Source organism: Cornus florida, unplaced genomic scaffold (genome assembly GCF_030987335.1).
Source record: "Cornus florida cultivar Cherokee Brave unplaced genomic scaffold, ASM3098733v1 CherokeeBrave_3.0.0_Hap2_Chr03, whole genome shotgun sequence".
Classification (NCBI taxonomy): domain Eukaryota; kingdom Viridiplantae; phylum Streptophyta; class Magnoliopsida; order Cornales; family Cornaceae; genus Cornus; species Cornus florida.
Window position 1 is genome coordinate 56983108 of NW_026775573.1, and position 15080 is coordinate 56998187.

The window sequence follows — 15080 nt, forward strand, 5'->3', positions numbered from 1 at the left end:
TAAAATAATTTAATACGAAGTGACAATTTTAACCATAAATAATAAAATATCGGTTTGTGATGAGTTAATTACAACAAATTGTTCGATGGTTGAAGAGATTAATTTGTAAAAAGGTAATAATTTATTTTTTATTTAACTTTATCCTCTAATACAGTAAACAAATCGACGGAGTGAATATGGGTCATTGCATTAAATAAGCGGGTCATATGGGTAAGAAATGAAGCAAAAAGGCATCAAAGGGACACGTGGCAATAGAATCCTGACATGTGATACGGCGTCCAGTCCGTACCGCTTTCCGCATACAAAACGATACAGATGCAGCTGTGATACTACAACCACTACCACCGAAGTTCCCCACTTCGCTTTGCAGAACTTGCAGGGGACTATCGTCTGCATAACCAACCCCTCTTTCTGACACACATGCACACAATGTTTACTACTATTATATAGCCTTCCCAGAGAGCCTTTTCGTCATTCTTTGCCTCCAAAGAGATCAGGTATAGCGCCTCTCTCTGTCACACACACTGACACACACACAATGTTTCGTTGCTTATGCATATTTTTTCTTTCATATTTTTAGTATTAATTTTTTTTTTGTATTTTCTCTGTTTTCTGCAATTTTTCACTGTTTTAGTTGTTTCTTCAAGCGATGTCTCTTTCACTCACCTTTTTTCCAAGTTTTCAAGCTTCACGTTCTCCTCTTTTTTTTTTTTTTTTTGGGTATGGCTAATGCATATTTCTCGGGATTCGTTTATTCTTTATTTTTTCAGTATAACTTTTTCGTGGCTTCATTTAATAAGATCAAACTTGCTTTGTTTTGTTTGTTGTTTTTGTTTTGTGTATTTTGATTTTTTTTTTTTGTCTTTCTTCTCTTACTGAGATAAATCATTGGGTTGTTTCCATCATTTCTCTTGCGGGGTTTTGTTTTGGGGTTTTCAATACGCCTCTTTTTATTTATTTATTTTCTCTGTAGTTTTTTTGTTTTTGTTTTTGAAAAGTAATTTCTCTGTAGTTTTCCATGTGGGTTTTATATATTTTCTCAGATCTCTTGGTTACTATTACTCTATAGAGTACAAACTCTCTATCTATTCGTTATTTTTGTTTTTATTTGGTTTCTCTTACAGATTGAAGGACCGTTTGTTGTTGATTCGAATGCATATTTGTGGATGATTCTTGTTGACATGTTGTTTATTGAGTTATTTGTCACTTTTTGTGTATTGTTTCTTTATGTACATTGTCCCCTATAACCACTGTGCACATGTCAAATCAACGTTTGTTTTGTTTCATTGTAATCTACGGAAAAGGAATGAAAACTGATCTCATCCATTTTTTTTTTTTTTAGGCTTCACAGTAGAATTGAAAATTTTAATTTGACAAAGCATTTGTCATTTTTAAGCTTAATTGAGTAATTAACAATAATAATAATTTTTTGTTATACTTTAATTTTCTGTTTGAAATTTTCGTTTGACTCAGTTTCTCTGTACCCAAAAAGCATTGTGGTTAACTTTGGTTGGTGAATAGATATAATCAGCATCTCCCAGCATTTTTTTCTACTATGTTGATTATTTGGTTGTGGTCTAGACAGATTTTATGTATTATTATATATATATATATATATATATATATATATATATATATATTTTCCTGTTACTCCTGATTACATTTTGTTCAGTGGATCTAGTTTTTCTATGGTAATCTTTAATGCCAACAAGGCAAAGCCATAGTCATGTGTATGAAATAAAGCCATCTGCTAAGTAGTAGTTTGAATCGCAAATGCTTATGGTTTTTAATTTGTGCTGGTTTTTGTTGAACACAAAAAAATTAGTTGTTAGCATTTTAACTTTTTTGAAATAAGATACAAAGGGAAATTATAGAAAATATAATATATTTGTGATTTGTGTGGCTTTTCATTTTTGCATAAGTAAATTATTTTTGTCAAATTGGATTTATGGATATTGTTGTGGTAGTAGCGCAACAAATTATGTTTTTGCCTGTTATTGAGTTATTCCGTAAAAAATCTAAGTTAGGCCTGTTGACTTATTTCAATACTATATCAATAACAGTATTTAGGCTAAAAAAACTTTAAAAATAGCCCTATATATCTAAAAACGTTACTCTTTTCTTAATATTTTCTGATTTATAAAAGCGGTTTACTTATTTTTCTAATTTTTGTAAAGTTCTGAGAAGTTAATTTTATATTTATCAATTCTTGACATGTTTTGTTGTACTGTCTCTACTTAACATAATTTACTTTTTTCTCATGAGAGTTAAGATAGCCTTTTTGTGTTGTGTCAACTTTATTCTTTTATTTTCTTTTTCCATTTGGTGATGCATTGTCCTGTTAGTCAATATGTTTTTCATATTTCTTTTCCTGATCATCTTCATATTGGGTAGCACTTATTGCATTTATTGAGATATATTGACTATTTGTTAATTTCGGTTTAATCCATTTTATGGATTACTGTCCACTCTTTGTTGCCTGTTCTAAATCGTTGAAAATTTGCCTGTACATAAATTGAGAAGTGGGAGTTATATTTAGTGACAGAAAAGAACAGAGCAGATAAAGATTTCTATCTCTGTTTTACTGATCATTGACATTCCTTTAGATAAAGAGACTTACCTATGTTGTAGTGACAATTTCCGTTGCAAAGCTAGCTCCCTGTTTCAGGTTTGTTTTGATGTCATTAGAGATATCTCTTTTGGTTATGGATCCACTTTGTATGGTTTTCTTTTTGTTGATAAAATGGGACATTGTTGTTTTTACCAATCAAACGTTTGATTGCTCAAGCTTGTTGTGGTGAGGTATTCATCTGAATGGTGTCTTCATTATGATTGCCTTGGCAAATGGACTCCCTTAGTGTTTGCTATTTCATCTTCATATAGATCTTTCACTTTTGTATTAGTCACACACGATTATGCATACTTTGATCGAAGATTTTTATATATATTATTATTGTCATTATGTTTTATGATGATATAGTTGTTACTGGCAATAAGGTCTAACCTCGAGTGCAATAAATTTCTGTACCATAAAACTTTTCATGTTCTGCAGCTTCTGCTTATTAATTTAATTTTTTCTACTTTCAGTGTTACATATCAATAATCAATGCTTATGTTTGAATTATTTTTCTTTGCTTTGTATGAAAATCTAAACATGATATAATTTTATTTCTTTTTCTTTTCATTTCCAAATGCTCTCCTTTACGTGCTGGTTGGAAATCAAAAGATGGAATCCTCAAATCCTGACATGTCCGAGCCTGTGCCACCACCTCCACCTGTTATTCCACCAAATGTAGTTCCACTGAAACCTGAACAAGCCAATATTCCTGAAACATTGAAGAAGCCACCAAAGATGAACCGTGTCCCAATGGACAGGCATGGCATTGGTTCAAAAGGGCAAAAGCTTCAGCTTTTAACTAACCATTTTAAAGTTGGTGTGGCCAGTTCCAATGGCTACTTTTTCCATTATAGTGTAACTCTCTCTCTCTCTTCCCCCCACCCACCACCTCCAAATAATCAGAAGCTGAGAAAACTGATATGCTCCTAAAATTTTCTCTTTAAATGTTTAGGTTTCTCTATTTTACGAGGATGGACGTCCTGTTGATGGAAAAGGTATTGGAAGAAGAGTGCTTGACAAAGTTCAAGAGACATATGACACTGAGCTTGCTGGTAAAGACTTTGCGTACGATGGTGAAAAGAGTTTGTTCACTATTGGTTCTCTTCCACGCAACAAGCTTGAGTTCACTGTTGTATTGGATGATATTTCATCAAATAGGTACGAGTACACTGGATTGTGCCGGGATTTTTCTTCACTTTACTGGTCAAGCTGTGTTTTGGTGTATACAATAACTTGGTGTGTGCTTTGTTCTCAGAAATGTGGGAACTGGAAGCCCTATAGGTAATGGCAGTCCAAATGAGAGTGACCGAAAGAGATCGAGAAGGGACTTTCAGTCCAAAACCTTTAAGGTGGCAATAAGCTTTGCTGCCAAAATCCCATTGCAATCTATTACAAATGCTTTGCGTGGACAGCAATCTGAGCACTTTCAGGAGGCAGTGAGAGTGCTTGACATCATACTCAGGCAGCATGCTGCGAAGCTGTAAGTTGAACTTACTTGCAGTTTTACTTTGCTTAGTGTTTCTACTGCTATCTTATTTTATTTGTCGGCAGGGGCTGCCTTCTTGTCCGTCAATCATTCTTTCACAATGAACCAAGAAACTTCACAGATTTGGGAGGTGGTGTTCTTGGCTGCCGGGGTTTCCATTCGAGTTTTCGAGCAACTCAGGGTGGTCTTTCCCTGAACATTGGTAAGTGCTTATACTACCTCATGGCTTCATCTACTCTTTGTACTGTTAATTTTAGGCTTTTTAGCAGTGTCTTGGTGTCCATTACTTTCAGATGTATCAACGACAATGATTGTAAAGCCTGGGCCTGTGGTGGAGTTTCTTCTTGCAAATCAAAGTGTGAGAGATCCATCTGAGATTGATTGGACCAAGGTAACTAAATTATCATCTCAAGTTTGGCAATCATGGTAAAAAACCAATTTGTTGACACTTGTCATCCTCAAAGTCTGCATGTTTGTTTCTTGTTACCAGGCTAAAAGGATGCTAAAGAATCTAAGGATCAAGACCATCCCAACTAATACAGAATACAAAATTACCAGCTTGAGTGATAAACCTTGTAAAGAGCAAACGTATGTTTTTGGTTTTCTATTCTTGTATTCACAATTTGCTCTATTGTACAGTCTAATTATAAGTGAATGGCTTGGGTTATACCATATTAGCATATCTGCTAACATTTCTTACTACTTGTTTTCAAATTATAGGTTTTTATTCAGACAAAAAAATGGAAAAGATGGTGATGGTGAGGTCCAACCAATTGAAATAACAGTCTATGAATATTTTGTTTCTCATCGCCATATAGGCTTGCGCTATTCTGGAGATTTCCCCTGCATAAATGTTGGGAAAGCAAAGCGCCCAGTCTTCTTCCCTCTTGAGGTGATGGAAATGGAAAAGCCTCAACCACAGTAGTTCTTATTGATTTCAGTGTAATAATTATATTCTTATATGTTGTCATTTTAGCTTTGCTCGTTGGTTTCTTTGCAACGGTACACCAAGTCATTATCTAATCAGCAAAGAGCTTCTCTAGTGGAAAAATCTCGGCAGAAGCCCCAAGAAAGGATGAGAGTTTTGATGGATGCAAGTTTTTTCCTTTAAATGATTGATATACTTGGCTGTTGTATTTTGTTCTGTGCTTAAATTTCTCTTCCCTCTGGGGGTTTCATTGCAGGCTTTGAAAAGTAGCAATTATGATGCTGACCCTCTTCTTGGTTCTTCTGGAATTTCAATTGGCACTCAGTTTACTCAAGTTGAAGGTCGGGTTTTGTCAATCCCAAAGGTAAATCTCTGTCAACATTGATGCCATGCTTTGTCATTATGTTACCTATCGTTTTTGTATCCGACTGTAGATTTATGAGTTTTAAAATCTTGTGGATTGCTACTTCTTACTTGCTATGACCATTGTTATTTTACTGCAGTTAAAAGTTGGCAATGGGGAGGATATATTTCCTCGCAATGGGCGTTGGAACTTTAACAACAAGGTACTGATCCTGTGTTCAGAAACTTTTTCAATACCATCGTAGTCTTGATATTAGTGGTTCATACAGTATAATTGTACCTTCGTGTAGAAATTGGTTGAACCAAAGAGGATTGAACGTTGGGCAATTGTAAACTTTTCTGCTCGCTGTGACGTCCATGGTCTGTGTAGAAATCTAATTAAGTGTGGAGAAATGAAAGGAATTGTGAGTTTTTTTCTCTTTGTTCTTTTAATATTGCAATCACATCATGGGGCTTATTATTGTAATATATATATATTTTAATTGTAGTTTATTAGTTCTCCATTTGAGACATTTGAAGAGAATCCTCAGTTTAGGCGCAGCCCTGCTCCTGTTAGGGTGGAGAAGATGCTTGATGTAATAAAGTCAAAACTCCCTGGACCACCTCAATTTCTTCTGTGTATACTCTCAGACAGGAAGAATTCTGAAATCTATGGTTGTTGATTTATTTTCTTGTTCTGTATTTTTCTCTGGTATTCATTTACGTCATTGACCATCATGTTTCTAAACAAATATCACTTTTTATATTGAAGGTCCATGGAAGAGGAAGACTCTTGCTGAACTTGGAATAGTTACACAATGCATTGCACCTACAAAAGTGAATGATCAATACCTTACTAATGTGCTTTTAAAAATCAATGCTAAGGTAAGTTATTTCAGCTACTATTTTCTGAAAGTACCTAGTTTTTCCATATATGTTGTTTTTCCTTCATTTTCTGTATTGTCCTTGATTATTTCTTGCTTCCTTGCAGTTGGGTGGTATTAATTCCCTGTTAACTATTGAACATTCTCCGTCTATGCCTCTGGTTTCTAAACTTCCCACCATAATCCTTGGGATGGATGTGTCCCATGGCTCTCCTGGCCGTTCAGATGTTCCATCTATTGCTGCGGTAATATTTACTTTTTTGTAAACTATGTAAAATTATTGCGGTTTCAAAACCAAGTTGGATGATGCCTGCAGGACTACAAAAACATTCCCCAAATGCGTGAAAGCACCAATTATTTTGATACTATCTCTTTTTGCACTTTGTAATTCGTAGGTGGTCAGTTCCAGGCAGTGGCCACTGATTTCCCGCTACAGGGCTTCTGTTCGTTCACAGTCACCAAAAGTTGAAATGATAGATTCTCTATACAAACCAGTGTCTGATACTGATGATCAGGGCATAATAAGGTAGAATACATTCTGGCATTTGCTTTTACAAAATCAAATGTTCTGAAGTTTCTGCAATTTCTGTTACAGAAGTCTCTTCTTCATTTACAGTGTGGAAGTATACACGTTTAACTGTAAATGTCTGCCAAGTTTTGTCCAGAATGTGTGTTGTAACTTCTGCTTAAGCTTCTGTTGCTAAAAGGGTTCCTATTTCTGCAATTTCAGGGAGCTGTTAATGGACTTCTATACAAGTTCAGGAAAAAGGAAGCCTGATCAGATAATTGTTTTTAGGTGTGTCAGTGATTTTCTTTTTGACAATTAGGAAGGCTGTTGTGTTTTTTTCTTCTTCTTTTTTTTCCCTTCTTCTCATTCAGAAAATATCTGGCTGTATATGTCCTATCATATTTTTTTTTTTTGGTTTGTTGGGATCCAGTATCTTAACTCTAATTACAGCTCCATCAAAGAGACTTATAATTTCTAGAGATGTATAGATACATAATATGATTTACAATGTGAAGCGCAAAAATATAACAGGCTTTCTGAGACATTTTTTTCCCCCAAGTTCTGATGAAGAAGAAAAAAATGAAAGATTTGAGAATAGATTGTTTAATGTCATTTTGCTCTTTCTACTAGAAATTTGAGCAATTAGAAAAGCAGATACAGAACATTTCTTTTTTCTTCTTTGACTCAATTCTCAAAACATTTTCCAAGAGCACATAACCGAACGTATTTTTCAACATTCCTGTTTTTTAAGAATAGAGGACTGTCTTCTGAGGCACTGACCGATACACTAACCTTTTCACCTTCCAAAAAAAAAATTAAAATACAGTAATCTTTTAAGCTTTTATTATTATTATTATTTTCTCCCCCTATACAAGTCGTTTCAAATGAAAATAGAAACAGGCATGCAAGATTGTTGTTGTTGTTGTTGTTTTTTTTCTCTCTCTCTCTCTCTCTCTCTCTGGTCTCATGCTTGAGTGGATGAACGCAAACCTCATGCTCAATTGTACGTTGCTCATTTCAAATAGTGCTGATATCTGAATTGGCATATACTGTTTAAAGGACTGAAACTAGTATGTCCATATCTAGTAATTTATTAAATGAATTTGAGCAAGGCAATTGTGTACAACCAACATTCGTGAAAAATCTTCGTCTTGTGTATCATAGATTGCAATAGAAAACAGTACTTATCTTTGTGGATTTAATTTTTTTTGAAACTAGAAATATGTGGTTGCAGCTGTTCTCAACAAAAAATTGTTTCACAAAATTAATTTCGACGGGCATTATAATTTTTTTTCTTCTTCATGTTAAATGGCTTCTTGTTTTGTTGTTATCACATTAACTTGGAATCGTCAAAAAACTTTATCAAATGTGCTTGTTTTATGAGCTTTTCTCCCTCTTGAACCTATTTTTTTCTAGTATTGTTGAACTTGGGTGAATCTTCTTTCTTGCTTATCAGTAATATTATTTGATGTTTGCAATGTGTAGGGATGGAGTCAGTGAGTCCCAGTTCAACCAAGTTTTGAACATTGAACTGGATCAGATTATCGAGGTTTTGCATAACTGATCGTAAGATTCTTCATATGAATCAATCTTACCCAGTCGTAGTCAAAGTATTTCTGTGTGTGCAGGCTTGCAAACACTTGGATGATAAATGGTGTCCGAAGTTCATGATGATTGTTGCACAAAAAAATCATCACACCAAATTTTTTCAGGCCAATGCCCCGGATAATGTTCCACCTGGTTAGTCATTTTGCCAACAATAGAAAATAAGAGGCGCAATATAACTCATTTCATGTAACATTTTCATTGTAATTATGTTCTTGCAGGGACAGTTATTGATAACAAAGTTTGTGATCCGAAAAGCAATGACTTCTACATGTGTGCTCATGCAGGAATGATTGTGAGTATTAAAGCACAAATTTTTTTTTTTTCCTTTCCTTTCTTTATTTGGATGTATTTGTTTGTTGCAACTTACTTACATCCTAGAGTAAGCAATGATGAACTGGGGCAAATATTGGTGAACTTTATGTGCCACAGGGTACGACCAGGCCTACACGTTATCATGTTATACTTGACGAGCTTGGCTTTTCACCAGATGATTTGCAGGAACTCGTGCATTCCTTGTCCTATGTGTAAGTAGATGCTCAACTATTTTCATAATTATATCATGGTGATAGTTTTGTGAGCGAGGATTTATTTTATAATTAACATTTATATCCATACTCATCGACAAGAGCTATACTTGGTAAATGACTTTTTTCTCCCTTGCTATTTTTTTCATGTGCCGTGCACGCTGATTTTACAATGTGCAATAACAGTTAGATTTAAATTTTGCAGGTACCAACGGAGTACTACGGCCATATCTGTAGGTAATATAACTTTTTCATTAATGCTACTTTACTGGAGAGAAATTTCCTTCATTGAACCTACCTTGCAAAAGAAACTTAGTTGACAAAACCTAGGCTTATAATATCCTCTGGCAAAACCTTAGGGCCTTAGGTAGATTTGGGCAACCCCTAAGCTTGTACATTTACACTTGCTCTTATGATATACTTTACTTGAATTTCCGAAATAAAACACTTAGTTGCCAAAACTTTTCCTTGGGATGCAAGCCTAATTTAGTTGGTAATCTGAGGTGAGGTGGGAGAGCCGGCAATTTTGTCATTTATTTTTAGCTAGGGGCTTTTCTATATGAAATTGATCATTATTTTGCTGTGCATTGTTTAATATTTGCTGAAACACCAAGAAAAATGGTTTGCGATGAACTATTACAGTAATTTCTTAGAGCATATCTTGAGAAGTTCTATAAAATTCACTTTTTTGAGTATTCTCGTAGTTGAGTCATAGCATCATCTTTCTCTGGAGCTGGTTGATATTTCTTATGAACTTAAAGCCAAGTTTGTCCAGGATGCTGCAATTCTACTGGCGTTTTGTGGAAAGATCTTCTGTGTTCAATTATTGCCTTAATAGGATTCCTCTATATAGAATGTCAAGCTCTGATAATTTGTCACTTGATCTAATTTCTGAAATATAATCCTACTGTAGACAAGTTGCATCCAAAACATCTATGTTTGTTTTTTGGTGGTTGGCCAACAGCAGGGGGTTTCTTGCCTTTGTAACTTTCAATATTTTCACTTTTTTGGCTATAATATTTAGTTGCATGAAAATCCAAAATATATAGTACATAAAAATCCAGCTAGAACAACCAACATGGGTGTGTGAGTACACTAAAAAAAAAAAAAAAAATCCAGCTAGAACCTTAACACTTCCCTTACAGGCCTGCTACTATCCAGAGTAAATTGCTTCAATAGAAACAACCTTTAGGGTGTTTTTGAACTAATCTTTAATTATGGTATTTTCTTGCAGTTGCTCCAATATGCTATGCCCACTTGGCAGCATCACAAATGTCCCAGTTTATAAAGTTCGATGAGATTTCAGAGTCATCTTCTAGCCATGGTGGGCTCACTTCTGTTGGTGGAGCTCCCGTGCAAGAACTCCCCAGGCTGCATGAAAACGTGCGTAGTTCTATGTTCTTTTGCTAAAAGTGCACTCACCATTCATTCTGAGTGATGTATAGGCGACAGAATTGAACTGAAATATGTAGAGGTTAATGCTTAGCATGGGAATGCCACCCTGCAAAAACCATATGATAGTATTATTAAATTAGGTTCTGGAAATACTTTGGTGGAGTTGTAGATTGATGCCATGGCATTTGTGGCAGTTATGGTTTTGAGTTTGGGCATTTCTACGCTTTATCTGGCAGCCTACGTCATCAAATTCTACAGTTATATGGATGTTTTTCTTGTTATATTATTGCTAGTAGTAGAGTGGAACTCAGAAAGAATGAATTCAGCAGTGTTTGATGCTACGTATTCATTATATGAGTAGTTCTGTTTTTGAATTTTAATTGTTGAAAGGTAGCATGGATTTCTCATCATTTAGAGCTTGCTGGAGCTTTTAAGTGTTGAGGTTTATGCTCAGAATGAGCTTTAATTGAAGTTGCATGGTTAAGATTGTTGGGATTTATATGCCCTGGCATAGCAAATTCTTATCTGGATTAAAGTGACATATGTTCCTGACATATCTGAAATATTTATGATTTATATAATTGGTGAATTCAATGTATTATGTTTCGATTCACTATGAAATTGATAGTGTCCCTGTGATTACAAGAAATATTTATATATATGTATGTGATGGCAATCAATGTATGATATATACATAGTAATTATAAATTGTTCATAGTCGGTAATTATGGATGGATTCATAATTAATTAAGACTTGAACTGGATCCGCGTTAGGTTGAGATATATTGCGAGAGCTGTCGTATGCAATTGCTCCCTAGCACCGTCATAGCATTTGACCTTAAGCATGAGAAAATTATAGACTCTTTTATTAATTAATAATTACTTTGATTTGTTCGGCGAATTCTTCGGAATCCTTAGACCGACACTTTGGGTAGTTATGTAATTAATAGTTAGAGGGTTATATTTTCAATATTTGCATCATTGCTACTTGTATTTATTTTGTATTGATTATGGTTGATCACAAAGTAAATTCGAAGGCCTTCGTATGTTTTTAGACAAAATGATTTATTATATATTTATTTATTAAATTATTATTTTTTTGTCAAACAAATGTTTTATTGTGATCAAGTCAGAAATAATCAAAAGTACCAAAATAAATATATTAATTAAGTAGTCGGATTGATGGCATTATTTATCCAATAACTAATTATGCATAGAGGGGTCAAAGTGCAATATTGACTTAGTGGTTATTTATTATTTAATTGGAGTTCAATTAATTTCTTTTAGTGGAGTAGAAATTAATTTATGAATTAATTGAATTGGGTCTATGGACCAGGCCAATTATTAATTCATTGTAGCCAATAAAATAATAGGCTCAATGGATTCTCACTCATAGCCCAACTTGATATTGGAATCATATTAGATTTGAGACATGTGAATTAGAGATTGAGAAGGATTAGTTGTTTCCTTTTCTTTACCTTTATGTTGCCTATAAATATACATGGTCTATGTATATTTTAGGGGTGATTTTTAGGAGAAGGGAAAAGGAATAAATATTTTCTCTCTATAGAAAATTAGGGTTTATGTTCTCATCTAATGGAGGCTCCCACAAGCCTAGTTTTCCAAGGTCATTCATGGAGGCTTATGAGTGATTCCTAAAGGTAAGACCATTACCAAGAAGATGGAGATGGAGATCTATGGAAAAGGTGTCTAGCAAAAGGGATCTACAATAAGTGAGAACATTCACTTTAGAGGAGAGATCTAAGGTTTACTCAAACCTTAATGTAAGTATTCAATCTTTTAATTGAATGATACATCATGTTTTATTTTTGCATAAAACTTGTCTCTATGTAATGAATCAAGATCTATGAATTAAAATCCCTCGAAAAGTTTTTAAAACTAGCACGTTTCCCAACAGTGGTATCAAAGCATGGTTTGATTCATTACTAGAGATCATGATTTTATGAAAATCATCATTCATGGGTCCAAAATTATATTCATATATATTTGTATTGATGTATGTTGATGTATGATTTAATATGTTGATATATATTGATATATGATGATGTATGAATAATTGTGAATGAATGATGATGTATGGTTTGGCCATGGATGAAGCTTATAGGAATATTGAATGTAATTTTATCTTTGGATGAATGTAATTAAGGCTTTGATTTAGCCGTTTGAAAGTTCAATGATGTAATTTAATTTTTTCCATTGTATTTCAAATTGTAAATATTTTTAAAGCCATGTAATCTTCATCAAAGGGTGCTATGAAGCTTTAAGAAGGTCCAAGAGGGTTAAATTAGGCTTCAGGAATTTTCTGGGATTTTTTAGAAATTTTCCGGAATTTTTCTGGAATTTTTTAAGGCCTAATTTAATTTCTGAAAATTTTTATTAATTTTTCTGGATTTTTCGGCGATTTTCCGGCGACCGGAGTATGGCCGGCGACAAGGGACAGCTCCGGAAGGTGGACGGATGATCCGGTGTGGTGCGGTATACATGAGCGCGCATCGGCAACCGTCGGATCAAAGTTCAGCGGGGCAAAGATCCAGTGGAACACGGCTGGAAGTTGCCCCATGCACCAGCAGTAGAAAGGCGCGTGCATGACACGCGCCGGAACCACATCAGCGCTCATGGCGCGTGCTAGCGCGTGGAACGCGCTGGCTATTCGCACACGCGCGTGCCCGCGCATGGGAGCGCGTGGCACGCGCTTCAGCATTCTCCCAGCGCGTGGCACGCGCTGGAGACCTCTAGAGACGTGTCCAGGCGCGTGAAGAGGTTGGAAGGCGCGTGGTAAGCGCGTGTTGGTGCGTGTAAGACCATTCAAGCGCATTCGGACCGCCGTTTTGCTTCTCCCGGTGCGTACCAGCCTTATGTGGGTGTTTGCAAGTCGATGGATGATCTTCCCGTAATATTTAGAGTAGTTAAATGTTAAAAGCTGATTCCATTGGCCATTTTATTTGCTTTATCTGTCATTTATTTATTTATGCGATGTATGAAATGCATGGAATATATAATTGTTAATTAATTATTATTCATGCATTGGATCCATGATATTTATTTAAATGGCTTGATTTACATTAATTAAATTATGAAAATTAATTGGATTAGATTACTAATTAATTTGAGGGCACTTATTGGGAAACGAAAAATTATTTTTGTAAATTATTTTTAAAGTGTGTTTCAAATTAAATATTAGTGAATCATTTAAAGTCCAAATATTTTCTAAATTTAATGGGATTAAAATCAAGACGTTTTGCATGCATTATATCATGTAAATTGAAAACCCTAATTATTAATGACTAAAAATTGAGTGGGAGCGGGGATTTTTATACATTGACCCATGGCCTTCGTTATTAAAACCATTGTAATTAGATCTTCAAAAATAAGGCCCCACGCATGATTTGAAGAGTCTTAATATTACAAGAATGGTTGTCTCATGAAAATAAAAATATTAAATGTTCATTGTAATTAGATCTTTAAAAATAAGGCCCTACGCATGATTTAAAGAGTCTAGATTATAATGACAACATATTTAATGTTTTATTTTTCGTTAGAGCATTAATAACGTTATACACTCAATCTAAAATCAATAGTGTTAGCTCCCCAACGGAGTGGTCTACACTAGGTGATTTTAGAAAGGTTAAACATAATCGGGAATCATTTCATATATATAGACAAGGCATTGTCTTAAGAGATATGGAGATGATGGGATTTGCCCGCCAATAGCAATAATGAACTTCGCCAACCGAATAAATTATTGGCGTATTGGTTATTCGATTTTTCATGCAGTGGTTAAGGGACCCACATACTATTTTAATGGAAGTGCTCACTAATAGTAAATGAATCTCAACAATAGTAATAATGAACTCCTCCAACAGGATAAGTTATTGACATATTGATTGGTTGATTTATTATACTACAGAGTTGAGGGACCCGCATTAATTAAAAGGGATTGTTCACCAATAATGATAATGATCTCTTATTCGATTGAGATTTATTGTATTATGTGGTTAACAAACTTATTTTAATTTTAAATATGCATGATAGTATTAATAATTCACCTTCCATATTGTATGAATGTATTTATATTCAGATTAATTATGTCTAATCCAATTTGTCTACTTGCTTACATATTCAATGTAACTGGACCTCATTAATATTGACTGAGAAATGAACTTAGATATTTTATTCACAACGTAAGGGTACAAATGTATTTACTACTCCTAAACCTAATCCTTTTACTTTAAGATATCCAAGAGAATATTAATGCTTTGAATAAGTGAAATAAGGCAAATGAGATGACTTGGTGCAATATTCTAGAGTTTACCTCGAATACGCTCCAAAGCTAACATTTACATTATTTTATTTTCTTCAAGCATCATGTTAAATGTCAATAAGATGTTTTGGTGAGATTAGATAAAGAGTATGCCAAAGTACTATGTCAGACTTGAATAGCAACAAGATAGCCTAAGGAACTCCAGTATAAAATTGTATTTTGAAAATGATTGTTTATTATTTAAAAAATTAACTGGAGATCAATAGGGCTGACTTGAGTGGTAAGTTTCAAGTTGACATGATTATTGCCTTATTACCAAACTCGTTCGACTCTTTTAGAGTGAACTAAATAAGGAATCAGTTTGAGTTCATACTCGCTAATATTCTTATAGAATTGGTAACAAATGGAAGGATAATCAAATAGTATAAGTATTCCTATCAATCTAACCTAGTCTATACCATCTTCTTCTAGGCCCAAGTGGAAGGGCAAAATAAAGAAGAAGGATG

At 34.3% G+C, this 15080-nt stretch overlaps 1 protein-coding gene across 2 annotated transcripts; it reads left to right on the forward strand.

Moving 5' to 3' along the window:
• The first annotated feature begins 315 nt into the window (after positions 1–315).
• On the forward strand, positions 316–10672 carry LOC132300588 (protein argonaute 4A-like). Of its 2 annotated transcripts, none has more exons than XM_059797749.1 (23): positions 316–497; positions 3227–3472; positions 3570–3775; positions 3873–4097; positions 4169–4305; positions 4397–4494; positions 4594–4691; positions 4824–4995; positions 5080–5196; positions 5288–5395; positions 5535–5597; positions 5685–5798; positions 5883–6048; positions 6146–6258; positions 6365–6502; positions 6653–6783; positions 6988–7053; positions 8251–8314; positions 8394–8505; positions 8592–8665; positions 8803–8897; positions 9103–9134; positions 10132–10672. In XM_059797749.1, exons 2-23 carry the CDS (start codon positions 3227–3229, stop codon positions 10305–10307), a joined length of 2751 nt encoding a protein of 916 aa, XP_059653732.1. In that variant the 5' UTR covers positions 316–497; the 3' UTR covers positions 10308–10672. The 2 variants fall into 2 exon arrangements, with proteins under 2 accessions (XP_059653732.1, XP_059653733.1); XM_059797750.1 differs by having other exon boundaries at positions 5925–6048.
• Positions 10673–15080: the final 4408 nt, after the last annotated feature.